Genomic DNA, 24,474 nt, shown 5'->3' with positions numbered 1-24,474 from the left:
AAAATCGCCACACACCAAACACAGAGTATTATGGAAATCACTGTGGACACACAACACGTCCTTCCAGCTGAATGCCACTCCACACACTGACTCATCAGATATTCAGCTCTCACCGCCTAGCGGTACAAAGATCTGGTACAACTACTTTCCAGATGGCAGCACCAGTCCCAAAAATTTTGGATTCCACCTCGTATGTAGAACATCAACTTTATATCCACATTTTCATTACAGTGCATATAGGAATGAATTATACTGCAGTGCTCAGAAATTAATTTCTATGATACATTAAAGCTACATTTCAAACAAAGACTCTTATTCAGATCTGTGCCTTTGATGGGCAGAACTTCACCTGGCCAGTGCTCTCAAAAGGCAGAGATCAGAAATCAATTATCTGTCTGTCACAAAAGCTCATAATGTACAAAACTCTTCATAATATGCATCACAGTTCTGGAAGACATACTCATAAATGACATGCAAGTGTAAAGTAAGTTGACAGTAATGTGCCACAAGAGATGGCTACGGCAATTACTTTTATGATTTTAAGCCTGAAAAAAGTTACTCTCATCCAAAATGCTTGTGTGCTAAAGCTGTTTAAGTTCTTTTTGAAACATTTTCTTCCTAGCATCTTACAGATTACACAGAGATCGCTACTGTCAGCAGAGTGGTAAAAGAAATCATCTTATGTCATTGTTTGTATGTGCTTTCAAACACATACATATAAAAAAGCAAAAACTGAAAAACCAATATATCTGAAACAGAAATTTATAGACACAATTTAGAATGTGTCTTGACTTTAAAGTAATTCACAAGTCGGAGAGTGCGCCCACAGTATGCTACTGAAATCACAATAAAAAAAGAATTAAAATGAAAACTGTTTTGACTGATTTTACTGGAAATTCATCAAAAGTAAAACATTCTTTAATCTCTATTTATGCACAATGAAAGCAACTGAACTGGGAGTATTGGAATCTATAAAATAAAAATTGACACATACAATAACAGGACACTGAAAAATATATCAATATTTTTGGAAGAACTATTTTTTGGCACTACAGGTACACTGAACACTAAGTTTGCATAATCTTTGGAAGAACTATTTTGTTGGCCCACACGAGTCCACTAAACATTGTAAGTTCCCAGAGATAAAAATTATGTGCAGTCAGATAAGTTGTAGCATGAGAATAAAAATTCATTTAAATCAAATCCACATTTGTAGAAAGACTATAAAAATGACCACCATACAATATAACTTAACTAATGCCAGTCTTAAAATTTTAGTCCACTATTATCTTAATTAGTAACCAATGTTTTGCTGTTAACTATGAAAACTAGATTTTATTAGCATATGCTCAACTCATCAATGAATTTAGGAAAAGCATTGGAATTTTTTTTTTAAAGAACAGCAAACTTTTAATATCCCCACCAGTGAAAGTCATGATGGAGGAAGATGAGGTGGGATAGGTAGAACAATGAAGTAGTTAAGAAACCTGCCAAGGAGGGTGCACACGTCACCTCATATGGGCAGACCCAAGAATGGAAGTGTTTACTTGCGAGCAGGCCAGTGCTCCTGCAGAGTTAAAACACCATAGAACTAACATTGCACTTCATGCCAATAGCTGTCATGTGCTCAGTCATTAGCCACCCGCACCATCTAGGTGCCGAGTGTACTGTCAAGAGCACATCTATGTGGGTTCAGATGCTCCGCTTCCTGTAGTTCAATTCGCATGAGTTCGTTCCACTCATGGGGTTCTGGTTCCCAGTGGTTATTGATCCAGTCAGCCTGTGCAGTACCAGAACTAACAGCGTTGCCTTCTGCAGATACTTAAGTGGTGATGAAGGATGTCCTTACGTTTGTGACATCTCTCTCCTTTTTTACCATAGTGTTTTTTGCCATAGTCTACCATGGACCCAGTGTTTCTGAAATGCTAGCAGGAACAGTTGTGCCTACAGAAGGAACTGCAGCGGCTGCAAGAACGACAATAACAGCAAAAGGAGCAGATGCAGACACCGATAAGCCAGCAAGGGCCATCTGCCTGTGGGGCAGTTTTCTTCTCTGCCCCCACTGCCCCTGACACATTTTTCCAGTTTCAATGAATCTATGGAGTGGTAGGAGAATTATCTGGGTTGGTTCTTGCTGTATTGCCAGGTAAGGCACTGCTGATCCAGTTCATGAGGCCACCTTGTTGTTGTCCAGGAGTGCGGGTTTATATGAAGTTGTCCAAAATTTGAAGCCTTCCAAAGAGACCAACATGCTTCCTTTTGACAAGCTTTGTCAGTTGCTCATATGGTGGTGGCAAGGTTGCAGTTTAACAGCACCACAAGCGGCCTGGGTAGTTGTATGTGGCCTGGATCACCGATTTGTGGCCTGGATCACCGATTTGCAAGGCCTCTCACACAAGTGTCATTTTGATTGTCCAAAATGTGCTACCTCTCACCCACAGTTGCTAATTCGGAGTGTGATTGTCCAGTTAGCTCCTGATCTCGAGGTTCAGACTAGGGCATTGACCTGGTTCAACTTTTATCCAACATTTCCCAAATTGCGGAATCGCATGAGATTGCAGCAGCGGATTGAGACATTGTTTCTGATAATTGTCAGGTAGCACATCAAGCCATTGTCAACCCACCAGCACCCAAGAACCTGAAAGAGCTCCAGTCTTGTTTGGGTAAGATTTCGTGTTATGCTCAGTTCACTCCCCAAGTTGCACATGTCTACCAGCCTCTTAACCAGCTTCACAAAATAGGCATTAAATTTGTCTGGTTTGCTGAATGTCCACCGGCTTTCCAGTCTCTCAGGAAGCATTTGTTCTATGCTCCCTGACTGACTTAACTTTACACCAGTATGACATTGGTTTCCATTGACGGCATGATAGGTTGCGACCACCACAGCTGCTGACCCATTTTCCGGAAAATGATTTCAGTGGTCCAGATGGGTTGGCCAAAACATGACTCTTAGGGTGCAGATCCAGCACAGCATACATTTTTTTCTCTTGTGTGCTCAACTCAATGTTGTCTTGGCAATCCTCATGCTTGCCACAGAGGAATAATGCTGTTGAGTGGTTTCCCAACCAGCACTGCACCTCTTCTTCTCTATTTGCTGCATACGCTGCGCTGGGGTATGACTTGGATGGAGGTGTTGGTGCAATGTCACATTTACTGGCTGGTGATCAATTGTGACACCAAACATTTGGTGTGGGCTTGCGTGCCATGTGCACAGAACTTGGTCACACTGCCGTGCCATTTCTCTCCTCGGCTGATCCCAAGCACCCTTAGAAAAGCATGCACATCAATTTTGCGGGTCCATTTTTGGGCAGCATGTCGTTGTTGGTGGTCAATACATTGCCAAATTTCCTGAACACAGCCAAGCTGTCGCCACTAACATCGTTTATCTGTTACCAGTTATTTTTGCCATTAAGGAATCTCCTAGGACCCTCATGTCTGATAACAGTAGGCAATTTGTGTCGTAGGAGTTTTGCTTCTGCAATGGTATTCAGCACCTGACTACTGCCCCATTCCACTTGGCTTCTAACTCATAAGCGAAGCACACTGTGTATTCATTCAAAACCAAGCTGAGGGAGTCCATGTTCACCCCTTCCCTCGATGATGATTGTTGAGTTTTCTGGCTACGTTCTGGGTGATGCTGGTCGATGAGTGCAGTCCAGCAAAACGTTCGTATGGGTGCCAGTAGTGAGGTCTCCAGGATTTACAGCATCCAGAGTCACATGCCTCGCACCACCATTGCCTGCTGTGATTCCCTCCTGGGGATCCAGTCTGGGACCAGTCCTTCAGCTGGCAGCTGGGGCAGCTTCCGGGTGTTGTGGTGGGCCACAAAGGTTGGCAGTTGTTCAAGATGAGCGTCGGTGGAGAGCAACTTACTCACTATGCCCATCAGTTGCACCCATGCGATGTTGGAGCATTGTTGTTGTGGCCTTCCAGTCAATGAGCAGCATTGTTGATCATGCTGTTATTCCTAGAGCGGGCTCCCACTTGCAGTAGTGTGTCGCATAGTTGCTACACCCTTCCCGTCTTTCCGCTGCCTGCAGGCCCTCTGCGACTCCCCCCCCCCCCCCCCCCTCCACTTTCATGGTGGAGCCCTTGGATTTCAACCTGCCTCCTTCCCCTTCTGCCTCCTATTCCCTTTCGTTGATGGAGGCAGCCTCATCCTGATTGTAAGAGGTGGACTCCACAGCCTCTATGTCCTTCCACCCTTCTGGCTGAGCTGGCAGTGTCGCTGTTGCCTACTTCAGTGGTCAGTCCACTACCGAGTTCTCTGATGCTCTCTCCAGTTCTGCACCGGAGGTCATGGCCGAAGCCTGGCCATTTTCAGGTCTACTTGGCTTTTACAGGGGAGGGATTTAGTATCCCCACCAGCAAACGTCAGGATGGAGGCAGATGAGCTGGCATGGGTAGAACAGTGGGATAGTCCAGAAACCTGTCATGGAGGACAGAGGACGAACGTGTCACATCATATGGGCAGACCTGATGACAGAAATTATACTTGCAAGTAGCAGTAAGGGGAATAAGGCAGTGCTCCTGCAGAGATAAACTGCTGTAGAGCTAGCCTTGCACTTAGTGCTGAGAACTGGCATGTGCTCAGTCATTAGCTGGCCCACCCACTGTGTGCCGAGTTTATTGTCATGCGGGTATCTACATGGGTTTGGATGCTCCGCTTCCCGTAGTTCAAGTTTCACAGCGAGTTCGTTCCACTCATGGGGTTCACTTCCCCGGTGGTTACCAAGTCACAATTGGCCTGTGAAGCAACCATGCCGACTGTGTTGGGTAGTGGCTTTATCATGAGTTCTGCAGATACTAAACAAAGTTTGAGACCTCTAAAGGTCAACTTACATTTCGTTTATGTTCCAATCAAGATGACTAAAACTTCGGACAAATTTTTGCTCACTTTGAGGTAAAATAAAGTTTAGGCAGACCATTGTAAATCAGACATGTTAGGTATAAATCTGCAATATGATATGCACCGCGTTTTTGCCATTATCTAGTATTTTTTGAACTTATTAAGTTTTATTGCCAAAAGGTCAAAGAATTTAGCACAATTTTGTTCATATATTAATGTGATCTGTAATAATGTTCACACAGTGTTACAATACATGAAGTTGAAAACTGACTACATTTTTGGAATTATGATCTACATAGGTTCTGGTTTTTCAATTTAAAAAATTATACAGTTTATTGCTACACTCTGATTGTATTTAAAGATTATCATACCTTTCATTGCTACACTTTGATTGTATTTCAGTTGAACTATCTTGTCAAATGCAGCATCAACATCATCCAGTGTAAACAATTCGAAGTCCTCCATGTTGTGCCGAGACTGAAAACACAAGGAATGAATTAAACTTGACAATATTACATACTTTTTTTTTTATTTGTCACATTATACAAGGGATAAAAGCCCCTACACATATTCCACGAACACAGCTTCCGGTTTTCAAAACAGGCCTTTTAACTGAAGAATATACTTCTTACACAAAACATTTATCTCTAAGTAAGTCAAGTAATGTATCATTACTAACTGTAAAGAAGACACGTCAAGTCGCAAACAGGCACAATTAACAGAGACTCACATTAAGCTTTCTGCCACAGCTTTCATCAGTAATAGATAGAGCCATTCACACACACACACACACACACACACACACACACACACACACACACACACACACACAAGCAAGCACACCTCATGCACAGATGATTGCCAACTCCAGCATCTTGGGCCGGAACGCAACATCACATGGGACGCAAGCAGCAATCTGGAAGGAGTGGGAAGGGGTAGTAGTGTAAGGGTGGGAAGCGAAAAGAACATTGTGTGGTGGAGTGTACAGCAGGGACTAGACTGTCAAAAGGCGCAGCATCAAGAGGTAGTGTTGCAGGGATGTTGCGGAGGAGGGGAGGGGGGAGGGGAGAGGAGAGGAGCGGGGAAAGACGGGTGGATGCATTGGCAGAGGGCTGCAAATAAGCGAAGTGGGAGATGAGAGATTAGAATGGGGGAGAGATGATAGGATAGAGGAGGTGGAAACTGTTGGGTGGAGGGTGTGGGGACAGTATGTTACCGCAGGTTAAGGCCGGAAGAGGAGAATGTGTTACAAGGATAACTCCCATCTGTGCAGTTCAGAAAAGCCGGTGGTGGGGGGAAGGATCTAGATGGCTCGGGTAATGAAGCAGCCATTGAAATCAAGTATGTTATGCTCAGCTGTTTGTTGTGCCACAGGGTTGTCTAAATTTGCTTTTGGCCACAGTCTAGCTGTGACTATTCACCCTGCTGCACAGTTCATTGGTAGTCATACCAATATAAAAAGCTGGGCAATGATTGCAGCAGAGCTGGTAAATGATATGGCTGCTTTCACAGGGGGCCCAGCCCCTGATGATGTAGCATAAACCTGTGACAGGGCTGCAATAGAAAGTGCTGAGTGGATGGATTGGGCAGTTTTTGCATGTGGGTCTTCCACAGGGATATGATCCTTGTGGCAAGGGGTTGGGATAGGGAGTAGCATAGGAATGGACTAGGGTGTTGTGGAATTTGCGTGGGCAATGGAACACCACTTTAAGGGGCGGGGGGTTATTTCAGGTAGGATGTCCCTCATTGCAGGGCATGATGTTAAGTAATCAAAGCCCTGGCGAAGGATGTGGTTCAGTTGTTCCAATCTGGAGCGGTACTGGGTGATGAAGGGGACACTCCTTTGTGGCTGATTCTTGGGGGTGGTGGAAGGATTGGGAGTGTGAGGGGCTAGTGCCTGTCTGTGAAGGCCTTGGTGAGGCCCTCAGTATACTGAGCACAGGAGCTTTTGTCACTGCAGATATGCCATCCCCGGATGGCCAGGCTATATGGGAAGGATCTTTTGGTGTGAAAGAGAGGGTAGCTGTCAAAATGCACAGACTGTTTGTGGTTGGTGGGTTTAATGTGGACAGAGGTATGATGATGATGATGATGATGATGTTTGGTTTGTGGGGCGCTCAACTGCGTGGTTATCAGCGCCCGTACAATTTCCCAACCTTTGCTCAGTCCAATTTCGCCACTTTCCTGGATGATGATGAAATGATGAGGACAACACAAACACCCAGTCATCTCGAGGCAGGTGAAAATCCCTGACCCCGCCGGGAATCGAACCCGGGACCCCGTGCTCGGGAAGCGAGAACGCTACTGCGAGACCACGAGCGGCGGACAACAGAGGTATGAATGGAGCCATCAGAGAGTTGGAGGTCAATATCTACAAAGGTGGCATGCTGGGTTGAGGAGAACTACATGAAGCAGATGGGAGAGGTGTTGAGGTTGTGAAAGAATGAAGATAGCGTGTCTTGGCCCTGAATCCAGATCATGAAGGTTATCATCAATAAACGTGAATTAATCTTTATTTACAACAGACTGTTTCAGCTTTGTCACTATTTTCAAGTACCAGCAATTACAATTTTGATGGGAACAGGTATGGATACCAATTTCATTCTCGTTAAAGTAGAGTGATGTGACATCAATATTGTATCATTAGTGGATTGTTTTGTAACTGTCACTGCTGTAATAAGATCGTAAATAATGTCAAGATGTTGAAAATAAAACATTAATTATGAAGTAACAGCAGTTTCACAATTCCACTCTTACGACACTATATGTTTACAGAGATTGTGCAGATGAACAGCGGTATTATTTCATGAACTAAAATTTGTTATGATTATCTTTAGTTGTTGCATATGTTACTTCCAATTTATCCATTTCCGTGTCCTAAAACTTTGATAAGTTTTTAAGGTAGTACTTGTGTCTAAATTCTGTATGTCCATTTAATATTTTTGTGGGTGTTTTCTCGTTTACATATAAATGTGTAATTCCTCAAGAAAGTTCATTGCAAAACCTTTTGGTATTCTGTGCAGAATCTGTAGTGCATTTTCGATAGTATCACAGGGTGTATACGTGAACAAGGAAAAAAAAAAATTCCCGGATTTTCCCGGATATCCCGTTTAAAAAATATACTTTTTCCCGGGCGAAAATACACTTTATCTGTGCTAAGTGACATTAGGTTATCTGCAGAATTTTCCTTTGGAACTGTAATACTTATCACTGCTTTAAATGGTTAACGTTTTATACACTAGCATAGAACTTCCCGGAAAGAAGAAACGGAGGAGAGAAGTTTTGGAGAGACTTTTGATGAAAAAAAAAAGGGAGAGAAGTTTTGGAAATACCTTTGATGTGCAGCAACATATACGCTGCATATTTTCGTATTATGAAAGTATAAATTCGAATTGCACCAAACATAACACGTTAGTTTCCGGAGCGTTGAAATCGAGATTACAATGTCCTTTTGTAAGCCAATCATATCTCATGCCACGTGAACTTGCAAGCCGACGACAGCAGATATTCAGAGCATAGGACACGTGATGCAGTCAGCCAATAGCGAGATCACTGTTACATAGCGTGAACACACAAAGAGGAAAACTTAATGGATTACATTAATATACATAGTACAGCTACAAGAAAAGTTAAGCTTTCACATATAATATTGGTCTCAATGATTAATAAGCTACGAGAGAAGCTAAGCTTTCACATGTAATATTGATCTATATTGTGTGTAAGATACATCACACATGTGCCAGTAAATTTAAAATACTGACATAAATGTCTGGTCTTCTGGGCTCGAAATTCTTGTAAGTGACTGATCCTAAAGGTGTTCAGTTTTAAACGCTCTGTGATTCAAGAAATTCATCCACTTTCTCACACATAATTCATATTGCGTAAAAAGAAATTTACTTTGAAAGTAACGCTTTTCGAACCACCATTCGCAGTACAATCCCGAGACTGTTAGAAATAGATTTGATTTAACAGTTGACAGAGAGCTCCAGAAAACGGGCATTATTGTGCGTGCGCAGCTGCAGAGGTGTAGGAAGTCCGCATGTTTGTATTTATAAAGCACTAAGACAGCTTACATTACGCCATAAAAGAAACAGGACATCAGAGGATACTCCAAAAGCATCGGAATTACGTAAACCACACTAAAATCCATAATTTGGCTTGAAGTGCACATTGATTTTTTCCAGATTCACAATGAAGTAGGTCCCATCTGATATTAAGCTTTTCAGTGTGGTTTTTGGGATGTAAATTTTCTTGGAGTACCAGTACTGTACTATCTCATATTTGGTTCTTAATTATGGCAGAAGATGAAAACGTGCACTTGAAATTCAGCGAACAGCTGGAACTGGCCAATACTGTGGAACGAAACACTTCATTTCAAATAAATTGATTGCTTCAGCGGAAAGATTAATAAAGCGAAATTTCTTTGTCAGACTGATAAAAATAGCTTCATTGCTCTGCAAGGTGATTAATGCTTGACTGCTAATAATTTGGGAATAAAATAAAATCAGAAAATTGAAACTAGTAATATATTTTTGCCCTCCGTAATTATGTGAATGTATTATAATTCACTTGATAGCTCCCGGCCGCAGAAATCCGTTTTGTTCTCATTTGACGTGGGAGATGTAAGCGAAGAGGAAATAGCGAAATCACTTAACACAAACAGGGGTCAGGTGGAGACTAACCCCCTCCCCACTACAACTCAGAGAACTCTGTGCATGCGTGAATCTGGCAATAGGGGACACGAGAAAAATTTTTCTTATTTGCATCTGGCTGCTTTCTGCTACTGCCGATACAGCTAACAGCCACACTTCAAGTAGCAGGAAGTAGGAGAAGGTACTGTTCATACGCGAGACAACCGCGCATGCGCATGAGCCCACTGGCAACTGATCAAACGAACCAAATGTAAACAGTTGTGACGTCACGCTCATAGAAAACAGTTTATCTCGTCACTTATTTTTGGAAGGCAATTGTATGCCTTAATTAAATTAGTGAATGACAATCATAAGCTCTAGTAGAAGCGAATATACGATGTGGTACGCGTAAGATCGTAGAGGTGGGCAGTCTGAAACATGTATCTGTTTTGAAACAGTACTATGTAGTGTTTCGAAACACTGAAACAGTTTGTTCTTTGAGATCATCCTGAATGTCCACTGTATAAATATTGCCATACAAACACAAATGAGGTGGAGAGCGGCAATCATCGCAGAAAGTAAGAAACTTTCAGTCAGGTGTCTTGGCAGTTTCGTATTTCCTGCACCAAATGTGGCAACTGATCAAACGAACCAAATGTAAACAGTTGTGACGTCACGCTCATAGAAAACAGTTTATTGTTACAAAGTATTACATAGTCTTCGCCCTAAGGCCTTTGACATATTTTTGCTATTTGCAGACGCTTGTGCGTGCATGGTGTTTTGTTGTTGTAAATGGTGCATTTCCGTTGCCAATAAAGTTTTATTATTTTCCCTCATTGTTTTTATTTTATTGCTGCAGTATCATTCTCCAGTAGCAGGATACAGTAACATTCTTTGCTAGAGAATCAATTATTACGAGTCAAAATTACAAAAATTTAATTGAAGGCTAAAACAATGAAAAATTCCCGGAATTCCGAAAAATTCCCAGGTTTTTCCTGGCTGAAAAACTCCCCAGGTTTTTCCCAGTTGTCCCGGGTCATATACACCATGTATCAGAAGGGTGATTTTGATTTTTCAAGTGAAGAAACAAGCTCGACTGATTATGACCGTTCTCTCTAATGTGTTCTTTGTGCCTCACATTAAAATTTCTTCCTGTTTGGCTAATGTAAAAGCTATTACAGCTGCCATATGTGGTTTTATATGTGCCTGGGTTAACATATTTCGATGTTCTAGTGGTGGTGGAATGTAATTTTATTGACAGGTTGTTATTGGTTCGAAAGGCAAGTTGAATATATGTGGCTTTAAAAAGTGCATTAATTTGTTGATGATTCTACCAACGTAGACTGCTGGTACGTATCTTATTTTCTGTGTCGGTGATGTTTCTCGAGTTAGGCATATACCGTTATGTTTTGTGTTCTGCTTTGGTGTTTTACATTTTTAATATAATTTTGTGATTATGTTGGGGTCAAAATCATTTGTATAAGCTATATATCAAAGTGTGTTAACTTCTTATTGAGTTTCTGGTTATTTAAATGGGAGGTTATTTAATTTATTAGTCATTGAATGGAAAAATGCTAGTTTATGAGCCATTGGATGACAAGAATTGGGATTTATAATATTTTCAGAAGTGGCATTCTTTCTATAGATATCATATGTGTGGCAAATATTATTTTTGCCAATTGCGTGGTCTAGACAGTTAATGGTATAGTCTTTCTCAGTTTCCACAGCGAATATAATTTCAGGGTGCAGTTGGTTGAGTTCTTGGTGGCTATTTTCAATATCTGTTTGGCTGCCATCTACCGATATGAGGCTATCATCTACATACCTAAAATATTATAGAATTTGGTTGAGAGTAGGCCAATCTGAGTTAAAGAATTTGTCTTCTAAAGAATTTAGGAGATCATCAGCTAATGTACCTGCTACACTATTACCCAAGGCTACTCCATCTGCTTGGGTATAAATTTTGTTGTTAAATTCAAAATAATTTTGTGCTAATGCTATTTCTAAAACATTTGTAATTTCAAGTGTTCCAGTCATGGATATTTTCCTATATTGTAACAGGTTGTATTTTATTATTTGGATTTTTTTCTGTAGTGGCACATTGGTGTATAGATTAGTGACACTAAGTGAAATAAATTTACCATTAGGTGTGATTTGTATGTATTTTATATCTCTTGCCAGAGTACGCGAATATTTGATTGTGTACTTTTTGTTGAAGGTATAAACTTTTGTTATTAGTGTGTTTAGTTTTTTGCTTATCAAATATGATGGGCTATTTATGCAAATACAGTCCATGCAAATACAGTCCAAATCGGAACCGTCAGTTTGTGTGTCTTTGGTTGCACTCATAATTTTGTTGTAGTTGGATTCATTATTGTGTATGTTCTGTGAGAATGGTATTACCGTTTTTAATGGCTTTGTTTATTTTAGTTGCAAACCTGTTGGTGGGGTAGCTTGGCAATTCTGTAATATTGTTAGATTCAAAAAATGACATGACCTTATCAACATAGTTTTGTTGAGTATAAACACACTATTCCCTTTATCAGCTTTTAATGTTGTAGCATCATTTAATTGCTGTTTATTGTTTATATTATACACAATTTTCTGTTCTGTCTTTGGCTGGTATTTATATGCATTCTGTTTGCTTAATTCACTGTCTAAAATGTTTATTATATTAACCGTAATATCATTTTGTTTTCTGCATGAGAGATTAGCTACACCTATTGCAACTTTAGCAGTGGCTATCAAATGCTTTACAGAATTTTTCTCTAGTGTTGGGGCTATGTTGTATTTCAGACCTTTCGTAAGCAGATTTGTTTCATTACCTGTAAATTCTATATTTGTGAAATTTTATAAACGTGAGTAAAACTGAAAATCAGATTCCTATTCATGTGCAGGTTGTCATATGTGATGCTGGATGAGTAAAAGTTTTGTGAGTTTCTAGTTATGGGTACATCAAATATGTCTGCTTGTGTTCCATATATATCTACCCACAAACTGTGCAATATAATCAAACGTTAAAGGTGTTACACTGTTACTTAACTTTAGATGTGCTACATAGAGTTCTTGATTAGCTATTTCTTTTTTATGTAATTTGTCCTGTATTTCTTGTCTTATCCACGATCTTGCTGTATAGGTCTTCATTTGAGGTACAAAATCTTGCAGTCACTTTTATGTAGGCTCATGTAGGAATGACATTACTTCAAAGACAATGCTCACTGTATTTGATGCCTTCAATTATCTTCACCAATTTGACTTTTAAGTGAATAAAACACAGAATGTTCCCCTTTATTTCATGAAACGATATCGTCAACAGTTTTGCTTCTTTAGGGCCAGCAGCATAATATTTGTCTGATAATGACATGATTATTAGAGTACTTCTGAAGTCTCTAGTTCAGTCCTTCTACTCAACTCAGAACCAAGGAGCCATGATCAGATCTGGGGAAAATGCTACAAATTATGAGCTTTGTTGAAACTTCGTGCATAAGGCTGGTCTTCTCAACCTTCTCTGCCAGTTATTGGAATGATTCAAGTATGACCTCACAGCCCAGACAACAGGTACGATTTGTTCCAACATGTGCCACAGTCTTCAGTTGCTTGCACCCTGTTCCCTCAATATGTAACATATAAACATTGAACTAAATATGTGAATACAGGTAACTAAAGAGTAGGAATAAAGTAAAAATGGTAGATGTGTTTGTGTGGTACAGTGATATGGAAGGAGAATTCATATTGGTTTCGGAGTAAAATTGAAACTTAGGCAGCTGTTTTCTATTCTGACACGTTAACAAATGTCTTCCATAGCAAACTTGAAATCCACAGATATAAAGGTTTATGTGCAATGAAATTAGATTCTTTTCCACCTCAAACAACAGTGCTAGTGAGGGAACAAATAGTTTGTACTCATCCACAATCTGTTTTGTCAAAAAGCAATTTTTCTGTCATATTACCTGAAATATCTTTATATTAGAGATGTGTCATGTGATTTCAGTCAACAACTAATTCAATCAAACATTACACTGAAAAAGTCTTCCTTATGTACAGCAGACAGCTGAGAAGAAAGCCTGTGAGGGATGAGGTGGGGGTCGAGAAACAGTCCTTCCTATCTCTCCCTCCTGCACTGTGGCTGTCCACCATCTGTGGTATTAGCCATCCGAAAAATGTTACTTCAGCAGTAGACTATACTGTCATCTTTGCTGTGTTTCACTGTTAACCATATGTGGTAACCGATTTCCTTTATTTTTTATGCACAGCACCAGTGAGAAGGGAAGAGGTGGGTAATGGTACAGTGCTGCTTGTGGGATATATCCCTACACAACCCCTGCTCCCAATCCCTTGCCTCATGACTCATACAGGGTGTATATGTGGACGAGGAAAAAAAATTCCCGGATTTTTCACGGATTTCCCGGTTAAAAACACACTTTCTCCCGGATGAAAATATACTTTTTCCGTGTTAAGTAACAGTATACTTTTCCTCGGAACTGCAAAACTTATCAATCCTTTCAATGGTTGTGGTTTCATACACCAGTGTAGACCAGTGTAGAATTTCCCGGCACTTTAGAAAACTAAACTTAGAGGGAAAAAACACGTTTTGGAAAGATGTCTGATGTGCAGCAACATGTACACTGCATATTTCGTATTACGAAAGTATACATTCGAATTCCACCAAACACCGCATGTTACTTTCCGAAGGATTGAGATTGCGATGCGCTTTTGTAAGCCGGTCGTAGCTCATATCAAGCGATCTCGCCAGCCGAAGACAGAGGATATTCAGGCCATAGGACACGTGATGTAGTCAGCCTATAGCAACATCAGTGTTCAGAAGCGTGAACACATAAATAGGGAAAGGTAATGGTTTAAATTTATACACATAGTGCTGCTAAAAGAAAAGAAAAGCTTTCACATGCCCTATAATATTGTCCTCTAAGATTAATAAGCTGCAAGAGAAGGTACGCTTTCACACGTAACGTTGATCTTTTTTGCGCATGTTACACTTTAAGATACATCACAGAAATGTGCCAGTAAATTTTTTAACGACACAAATGTTTGACCTTCTGGGCTCGAAAATATTCTAAATGGTCGTTCTCAAAGATTTGAAGTTTGAATGAGAGTCAAACGCTCTGTGATTTAAGAAATTCATCGGACATTCGCGCACAGAGTTCATCTTGTGTAAAAGGAAATTTACTTTACTTGAAAGTAACACTTTTCAAACAACCATTCGGAATATTTTCCCGTGACCTGTTAGAAATAGATTTGTTTCAGTAGTTGCGCCAGATGACAGGCATCGGCGTGCTTGTGCAGCTACGATGATGCAGGAAGCCCGTACGTTCGTACGTGTAAAACATTAAAAGGTCTTACACTATGTCATAAAAGAAACAAGACGTTAGAGGATACTCCAAGAGCATGGGAATTTTGTGAACCCTACTAAAATGTATAATTCGGCTTAAAGTGCACATTCGTATGTCCAGATTCAGATGTATCAGTACCGCATTATCTCATGTTTGGTTCTTTATTATGGCATAATGCCATACGTGCTAGATGATGAAAACGTGAACTTGAAATGTAGCGAACAGTTGAAACTAGGCAATAGTGTGGAATTAAACACTTCGTTTCAAATAAATTCACTGCCTCGCAGAAAAGATTAATAAAAGTCAAACTTCTTTAGCAAACTGACAAAGATAAGTTCATTGTTCTGCAAGGTGATTAACGCTTGATTGTTAGAAAGGTAGAAACAAAATAAAATCTGAAACTAATAACTTATTTTAGCCTTCCGTAATTATGAGTATGTATTTTAATTCACTTGATAGCTTCTGACCATAGAAATCCGTTTTGTTTTCATTTGACGTGAGAGCAATAAACAAAGAGGAAACAGCAAAATCACTTAACGTAAACACGGGTCACATGGAGGCTACCACCTCCCCACTACAACTTAGACTGCTCTGAGCATCAGGTCCGGATCTACGATATTTCCAAACCGGGTCAATATTAGATAGTGCCGCTCCCCATCCCTCGAGAATTTGAGGTAGGACGCCAAAAATTTAAAAAATCGACTTTTCGAAAATATCTTCATATTGTAGTGCACGTCTTTCTGAAGTGTCTGATACATATAAAACATATATGATCGAGGCAACGTAAAACATGTTATTTGGTCTTAAGTGTGCTGAAGTGCAGTGCCACGCCTCTTCACACAGCATTCTTCCATCGCACTTCTCTGTATTTCGCTCCGTGGACTTCAAACGTGTAATATTTGTAATGGGTGCCATCAAACTGTATTCGAGCCAGTGGAAATAAGAATGTCCTGTGGTGCCTCTCCTGCTCCCAGTTGGCCGGTTTGACATCCTGCCCCGCTTAAAAAAATCTCGCAATTAATAGTGGATGGGATTATTTGTAACCGGAAGAACAAGAACTCTTCAGAAAATTTGCAGTCTTTACTGCCTATTAGCTAATAACTTACTGTTCTGTGTGACATAAAATTGTATATAGCATACATAAAACGAGTAAAGACAAGAGACAAGCAAGACAGTACACATTTCTTCAATCCTTAAGTCCAAGCTCTATTTTCTCTCTAATCTTGCCACAGCTTTATATGGTGTACTTTCCTTTCTGGGAAAGAATCTATTACACCATCAAATTTCGTCAACGTTTTGCTACGTGAAAAAACGAAATGTCGTTGTCTAATACTAGAAAAGCTGTTAATACAAGACTGGTGTGGTTTCTCGATCTGATTACGTGTATTTTGTAACTGTCTACTCGATAAAACGAAGTAGGCCTGCCTAATATTGCAGCAGTTGTTCCACACAGCAAATAAACGAGACTGTTTTGGCACAAATGGTCATTTTTATAACACTACAGAATATAATTCACAAAGTACCAATATCAAAAGCCCATTAGGCCTACTACAAGCAAAAAGTTTTATGTGAGGAAATAATTTTGTGGTGTCACCGCCAGACACTACACTTGCTAGGTGGTAGCCTTTAAATCGGCCGCGGTCCGGTAGTATACGTCGGACCGCGTGTCACCACTGTCAGTGATTGCAGGCCGAGCGCCGGCACACGGCAGGTCTAGAGAGACATCCTAGCACTCGCCCCAGTTGTACAGCTGACTTGCTAGCGAAGCTACACTGACAAATACGCTCTCATTTGCCGAGACGATAGTTAGCATAGCCTTCAGCTACGTCATTTGCTACGACCTAGCAAGGCGCCATTTATCCTTTGCTATGTATATTGTGATGCCTGTACCATCAGAGATGTACACCAATTATGGATTAAAAGTTAAGTATTCCAGAAGCTATGTACTATTTTTGGCTACTATAATTCCTTGTCATTTTCCAGACCTCACGCCAGGCTGCGTGAGCTTAAACGCGTGCATTTCGGCCTCCTCTAGCTACACGGTGTTGGCTCTTCTGCCAACACATCAAATTTCACATTTCATTCATACACTCTAGCTTCTGAAGCATGAGATAAAAAAGTAGTAGTATGTAATTTTTATATAAATTTGGAATCGTCATATACTTCCGTAATTTGTGACAGTCTCCGTTTCTTCTCCTTCCTCGTTCTAACAAACAATCTTGTCATCACTAATTCTGTAACTATTTCTGCCAGTGTCAAAATTTATTCTCTGGTTAACTTCACTAACCCTGCCACAATCACCGGTTTAGTTACCCCGCATTTGTTCTCCAGTTAGGCATTATTAAGTGCTCGTACAACGCGTTTTCCGCACTACTCCCAGAATAGATCTTCAGCGGCTGCTAGCCGGGGACTGTAGTGTACCGGTCTGGCCAAAAATTTTCTTTCAAAATTTCATTTTCTTGGAAACACGGAGAAGGCAACACGTGATCTTAGTTGCCTGTTATTCCTGTTAGTCTTTTATTTCCACTCTGGTAGCCTGAATCTATGGAATTCGCTAGTAATTATAAAAACACAGATTATTTGCAAACACAGTCAACGACATAAACAGCAATTGTCATTCACCCTTTCGGCTTTATTCGCTCAGCTCGTATAGGCCCGTCCCCTTTTGTCTGCAGGAAAGTATTTTTCTAGATGCGACGGGGATTCCGCTGGCAGAGACAGGCATCACGTACACTATGCACACATTCACAAATCAATTTACGATTACTTCAGAAATCAATTTAGAATTTGATCAAAAAAGTTCAAAAACCAACAGGGATGCGTTCAAAATCATATGAGTAATCAATAGACCAATGTGCGCTGGATGCTAGGCACTTTGTGAAACAAGGTCTTTTTCCTCAATAATATGAATTTGGTGCCCCTCCCCCCGAAACTGCTGCCCGGGACAGATAGTTACCCCGGTTTGCCCCTGCTCCCTAGTTTCGGACCTGTTGCGCATACATGAATCTGTCAGCTTAGGTGCACCAGTAACATTTTTCCGGATAGCATCCGACTGCTTGCTGCTATTGCTTATACAGCTGCCACACTTCTGTAGCCAGAAGCGGGAGAAGGTACTACTCATACGTGACTCAACTGCACGTGCGCATAAACTCGGCCGCAACCGCTCAAACGAATCTAATGTAAACAGTTGTGACGTCACGCTCATTGGAGGCAATTTATTGTTATAAAACATTGCATAGTCTTCCTAAAGCCTCGACACATTTCGCTGTTGGCAGACGCTTGTATGAGCACTGTGTTTTTTCCTGTATACGGCGCATTTCCTTTGCAACTTAAGTTTTATTTTCGTTTTTTCTCTCGTTCGTGTTTTATTGCTGCAGTATTATTCTGCAGTAGCGAGATACAGTAATATTCTTTGTTAGAGTATTGGTTCTTACTAGTCAAAGTTACAAAAATGTAGCCAAAAACTAAAACAATGAAAAATTCCTGGGTTTTTCCCAGTTTTCTCCCAGATGAAAAAATTCCCGGGTTTTTCCCGGATCTCCCAGTTGTCCCGGGTCGTATACACCCTGCTCATATCCTTGAAACAGACCTAGATGTAAGACCCGCCCCATACATCCTCCAGTGCCACCTACTCCAGTCCATTCACAAGCATAATCTATCCCTGTGAAACCAGTGATGTGATCTACAAGCTAAGCTGCAACCACAGTGCTGCATCCTACGTGGGCACGACAATCAACAAGCTAGCTGTCTATGTGGAGGTCCAACAACAAACTGTGGCCAAGTAACAGCTGAACCACTCAGTTGCTGAGCACGTTGTCCAACATGACATTCATTTCAATGACTGCTTCACAGCCTGCGCCATCTGGATCCCTCCCTTCTGAATTGTACAGGTGAGAACTTGCCCTACAGTATATCCTATGTTGCTGTAACCCTCCTGGCCTCAATCTCCTTTGTCACTGTCCTTTACCTACCTATCCCCTTCTCTGTTCCCATTACAGCACTACACAGCCCTCTATTCACTAATGCACCCATAGTCTTTTCACTTCTCTCCTTTTTGACTCTCCCCCACCCCCCTCCCCAGCCTGTCCTCTGTTTAACCTCCCTACAGCAGCTGGCTGCCCTACCCTCTCCCCACTTCATCACTGTATGCTCACACAAGTAACAGTTTACCATCCCTCGCCCCTACCCTGCTATGCCTTACGCTCCCTGCTTCAGCCTCCTCCTCACCCCAACCACTTAATTTGTTTCTCCCATCATGCGCTGCTACTCGCAGTATGGTCATGGCAGCCAGAGACTGTGGTCATGTGAGTGTAAGTTGTGCATGCGCCTGTGTGCATGTGCGAGCACATATATGTGTGTGTGTGTGTGTGTGTGTGTGTGTGTGTGTGTGTGTGTGTGTGTGTGTTTGTCTGTTCTGATGCAGGCCTCTTTGGTTGAAAGCTTTGTTTGACAGTCTTTCTGTTGTTTATGTCACTCAAACCTCCTCAAGTCTGTCAGTTACCATGCCTATATACCTACATTCATAAAAATATATTTAAAAAGAAAGATGATGAGACTTACCAAACAAAAGCGCTGGCAGGTCGATAGACACACAAACAAACACAAACATACACACAAAATCTAGCTTTCGCAACCAACGGTTGCCTCTTCAGGAAAGAGGGAAGGAGAAGGAAAGACAAAAGGATATGGGTTTTAGGGGAGAGGGTAAGGAGTCATTCCAATCCCGGGAGCGGAAAGACTTACCTTAGGGGGAAAAAAGGACAGGTATACACTCGCGCACACACACACATATCAATCCATACATACAAGACACAAGCAGACATTTGTAAAGGCATCTTTCTTTTTAAATATATTTTTCCCACGTGGAATGTTTCCCTCTATTATATACATTCATAAAAATGTTTTTACAGCGATGTGCAGTTTACTGTTTTTGAATGTATTTATGAATGCTGAGTATCAAATTGTAGAAGGTATTGCATTCATGCAAGAGGTTACATAGAAGCATAAAGGAGATATTTTACTGCTGCTGAAATATGACAGTATGCAATATGTTAAAGAAAATTCTAGGTGAGATGCCTATTTACGGGGGCTATGTAATTATATAGTGGAAACTTGGCATGTTTAATTTAGTCTGGTACAGAATCGCTGATGTTATGTAGCCAGTGCAACATGTTGATCATTTTGCAACGTATGAAGGATGGGATAACTAGGTTAAAAAAGGGAAGTGGTATTTTGTTAACATTACGTATAAAAGTAAAGGAGGACAGCACATGAAAAAAAAAGTGGGTATATAGTTTCTTAATTCCTTCTAGGTCCACACACTTCTATCCTTACGAGAAAGTTGGTACAACTGCCGAGAGGGCATATTAAAGACAAACGCTCTACATGATGAGTAATGACTGTGAATAAAAACAATATAGGACAAACTGTACATAAAAGGTGTGGAAAAGTAGAAATGAAAGTGAAATAGAATCATAGAATCATATAATTATAATAAGTTCACAAATTCAGCAGCAGACAAGAATTAGGATGACCGTATCTTTCGAAAGAGGGTGGAGTTATTGCGGCATTGGCTCAAGTGGCTCTGGCAAGTGGGCTACCAGTTAATAAATTTCAATGGCAGGTCCTCCAATACAGCTACTTCAGCATCCTGCACTCAGCAAGTTGTCCTGCAACAGGCCATGTTGTTCAGCACCAACATGTGATGCAGTACTTTTGAGGCATACATGACAAGAAATAGTGCATTTCATCACAAACACCCCAACCAGAAAAGTATATCCGTGTCTCCATCTCAGCAAAAGATCACTTAACGTTGCCTCATTGCCGAACATTGAGCTTGTCCTGCCTTGATGTCAGACTGGCTGCTGACGTGACTACTGCTGGCACCATGCTGTGCTTCAACCTTAACCCTGACTTCAACTCTGGCCTCAGCACTGATACACCTTCTGCATCACTTGGCAGCCTCTGGACTCCGCAATCAGCTACTAAATGCAGTCACACGCCTGCTAGTGTCATCTAGCCTTATGCTTTTGGGTGCTGAACTGGGGCCACCCTTGTGGGCCATTCAGTGTGCACCACCAGTGTGTAGCATTCCATGTCTGCAGTTCCGGGTTGGATCTGGACCATGCCGAGCCCAGCTAGTCACTTCCAGGCTGTCGACAACACTTGCTGCTGGCTGCCCCTCAAGCATGGGGCTGTACCTTTTGTAGTAACCTTATCCTATTTCCTACCTTACTACATATACTACAGTACAGCATCCTGTTTGAAAACCATACAGCCTACTCTCTCTCTCTTCTCTTCTCTCCCTCTCTCTAACTTCACTTCCTATTATATGATTACTCGGTTTTATGTAGGTCATCTTAAAGCTAAATCAGAGTTTACTCTCAGTCTCTAGGTGAAATACCTCTTGGCATGTCATCTAAAAACACATTGTGCCAATGGCATTGAAAAGTATGTTCCAATACCCTTCTATGGATCCCTATATTGACCATCTTTTTTATTTTACTTAATATAGGTCTGTGGTCTTATACCTTGCATTTGAATTTTCTTTTCATTTCTCCTTTTTTATTCTATAGCGGCATTTAAATTTCTCTTTGTTTATCAAATAAATTTACAACTGAATCTTGTTTTTCTCCCTCATCAGTAATTTTCTCCCTTAAAGCTAATGTTAATTATGACTGTATAATATTACAACAAAATCCCAAATTTCAGATAAATCGGACAACAAAGATCATTCCATTTAGTTTGAAACTGTCCACAAAATTTATTTGTATATTTCTCCCACCAGCTAAGGAGCAGTTGTGTACTAAACTTAAACAGTTTGTCCCAAATAGAATGTTCACAAACAACTGGCGAAAGAGCTGTATCAACAGGTGGCTCAGTTTTTTCCTGAACCTTTCGTTCAATTAATTTAATTACCCACTTTCCTCCAATGTTGTTAAAGTGGAATATGGTATTTCTACTATATCTTAATCTGTACACTTTCCTGAAATATTAAGTTTGACAAAAGTGCATAATAATACTTGAATAACACTTCCCCAAATCTCAAGTCATCAATACTTTCATAAAAAATTCCATTAAAAAGCAACCCAGTTCTCACTCAACATACAATGTTTCATTAAAAATTGTTCTTAAATAAGTACAGCCAATCTTACTCAGTCTGGCTGTGCACCAAGCAGGGTGCACTGTGATATTGTAACTTGGTGATGTAGTGAAGCCATTGAGCAACTGCCTCTAGCAGTGTCAACTATTATGGAATTGTCATACACTCATTGTGTTCAGTCACCACCCATTAATACTACAGTCCATTAATTTCCCATCATGCAGTCTTAAAAACCTTCTTCATAAGTTGTTACACCATGGCTATTAATTTATCATCAGAAAAACAATTCTTCTTAACTGTTCTTAATTATATACGAAGAGCACTAGTATTTGTAGCTCATACACACCAAGTGAGGAAAGTCACAGGATAGTAATACGCACATGTACAGTGGGCAGCAGTAACACAGACACAAGGAATAAAAGGCAGTGCGGTCGTGAAGCTGTTACTTGTTCTTAGATGATTAATGTGAAAAGTTTTCCGACGTAATTATGGCTGCCAACGGGATTTAACAGACTCTGAATGTGGAATGGTAGACAGAGCTAGACGCATGGGACATTCCATTTCAGAAAACATTAGGGAATTGAATATTCTGAGATCAACAGTGTCAAGAGTGTGCCGAGAATACCAAATTTCAGACATTACCTCTTACAATGGGCAATGCAGTGGCCGACGACCATCACTTAATGACCAAGAACAGAGGCATTTGTGCCAAGCTGTCAGTGTTAACAGACAAGCAAGACTGCGAGACATACCCCAGAAATCAATGTCCGATGGGCAAACGTATCTGTTAGGACTGTCCAGTGAAATCTGGCGTTAACAGGCTATGGCAGTATATGATCGATACTAGTGCCTTTGGTAAACCGTGGCTTAGTTTGATGAGCCCGATTTCAGTTGGTAAGAGCTGATGGTAGGGTTCAAGTATGATGCAGACCTCACGAAACTCTGGATCGCACTGTGCAAGCTGGTGACTCCATATTGATGTGGGCTTTGTTTACATTACACGGAACTGATCACTGACTGGATATAGTTCTGTTCGGCTACTTGGATGCCATTTGCAGCTCTTTATGAACTTCATGTTCCAAACAAAGATGGAATTTTTATGGATGACGCCATTACAAAGGGCCACAATTGCCCACAATTGGTTTTAAGAACATTCTCAATAATTCAAGTGAATGATTTGGCACCCAGGTTGCCATTACAAAGGGCCACAATTGCCCACAATTGGTTTTAAGAACATTCTCAATAATTCAAGTGAATGATTTGGGCACCCAGGTTGCTCAACACGAATCTCACTGCATATTTATGGGACATAATTGAGAGGTTATTTGTGCACAAAATCCTGCACTGGCAACACTTTTATAATAATAACAGCTACAGAGGCAGCATGGTTCAATTTGTGTGCAGGGGACTTCCAATGACTTGTTGAGTCCATTGCCACATCAAGTTGCTGGACTACGTCAGGCAAAAGGAGATCCGACACAATATTAGGAGGTATCCCATGACTTCCTCAGTGTATTGCGCATAACACAATGAAAATAAACGATCAATCACCATATAGAGGAGACATTGAGTCACAAACAGGCACAATGAAAAGACTGCTATACAGTTTAGCTTTCAGTCAGGAGACCTTCTGAAGTACAAAAAAAAAAAAAAAACACACACACACACACACACACACACACACACACACAGAGAGAGAGAGAAAGAGAGAGAGAGAGAGAGAGAGAGAGAGAGAGAGAGAGGACCAATGTGACCATAATACTGTTGATATTGTCCAGAAACATATATACAATTAACTGGACATCAATCTTCTATCAACATCAACATCCAACATAAAGTCTCTACATAGAATGAACAAATCCGAATGTAACATTTCAATGGTCTGAATAAATGTCACAACTATCATCAAAATTACATATTCTCTGAGGACTTGACAGTTCTCCAAAGTAGGTCAGTGATATTCTAAACTTCTATAGCTATGTTCGCAAAGGTACTTTCTCTTGTGAAGATATTGTTATCACAATCCCATCTTGCAGCTACGTATCATTCACCATTTTCCATAAGCATATAAAATAGCAGATCCAGAGAATATTAGTGCTCTCCTCTACCACAATAACTTATTTTATGGTTTTCATTCACAAGTAACAGTCATCAGTAAGAATATGTAATGGTACACACACTCCTTTGGAGTGGTATGTAATGTCACAATACATAGTGGAAACTGTAAGCGAAATTTAATGCTCTTTCTATGTGTATTCAACCAGCTCAAATCATATCATATGACAAACACTGCTAAATCTCGGTTAACAATGCACTAACACTAGAGAACTACATCTACACACTTTTCTCACAAAAAATGGTACAATTTATACTACTACTAATTGCTTTACAACAGAGTGTGAATTCTGTACAACACTTAGCAATTTCTCCCTCTCCAGCCATTTCTCACTCCCCCCCATTATCTTCTTCTCCACAGGGTTTGTGTAAATTACATGCTTCATGTGTTGGGCTAAGTGATTAGTGACTTTCTTGCTTAATAATCAG

General features: G+C 40.6%; 1 protein-coding gene across 1 annotated transcript in view; it reads right to left on the bottom strand.

Moving 5' to 3' along the window:
- LOC126169898 (probable cleavage and polyadenylation specificity factor subunit 2) overlaps positions 1-24,474 on the bottom strand; it is a 169,497-nt gene that overhangs the window by 133,938 nt on the left and 11,085 nt on the right. Inside the window, exon 4 of the mRNA XM_049920681.1 lies at positions 5,221-5,326. Coding sequence (XP_049776638.1) covers positions 5,221-5,326 — 106 coding nt within the window. The remainder of the gene's footprint in view (positions 1-5,220; positions 5,327-24,474) is intronic.

Source organism: Schistocerca cancellata, chromosome 1 (genome assembly GCF_023864275.1).
Source record: "Schistocerca cancellata isolate TAMUIC-IGC-003103 chromosome 1, iqSchCanc2.1, whole genome shotgun sequence".
Lineage (NCBI taxonomy): Eukaryota > Metazoa > Arthropoda > Insecta > Orthoptera > Acrididae > Schistocerca > Schistocerca cancellata.
Note: the sequence above shows the minus strand (reverse complement) of the source record. Positions and strands in the feature narration are given on the sequence as shown.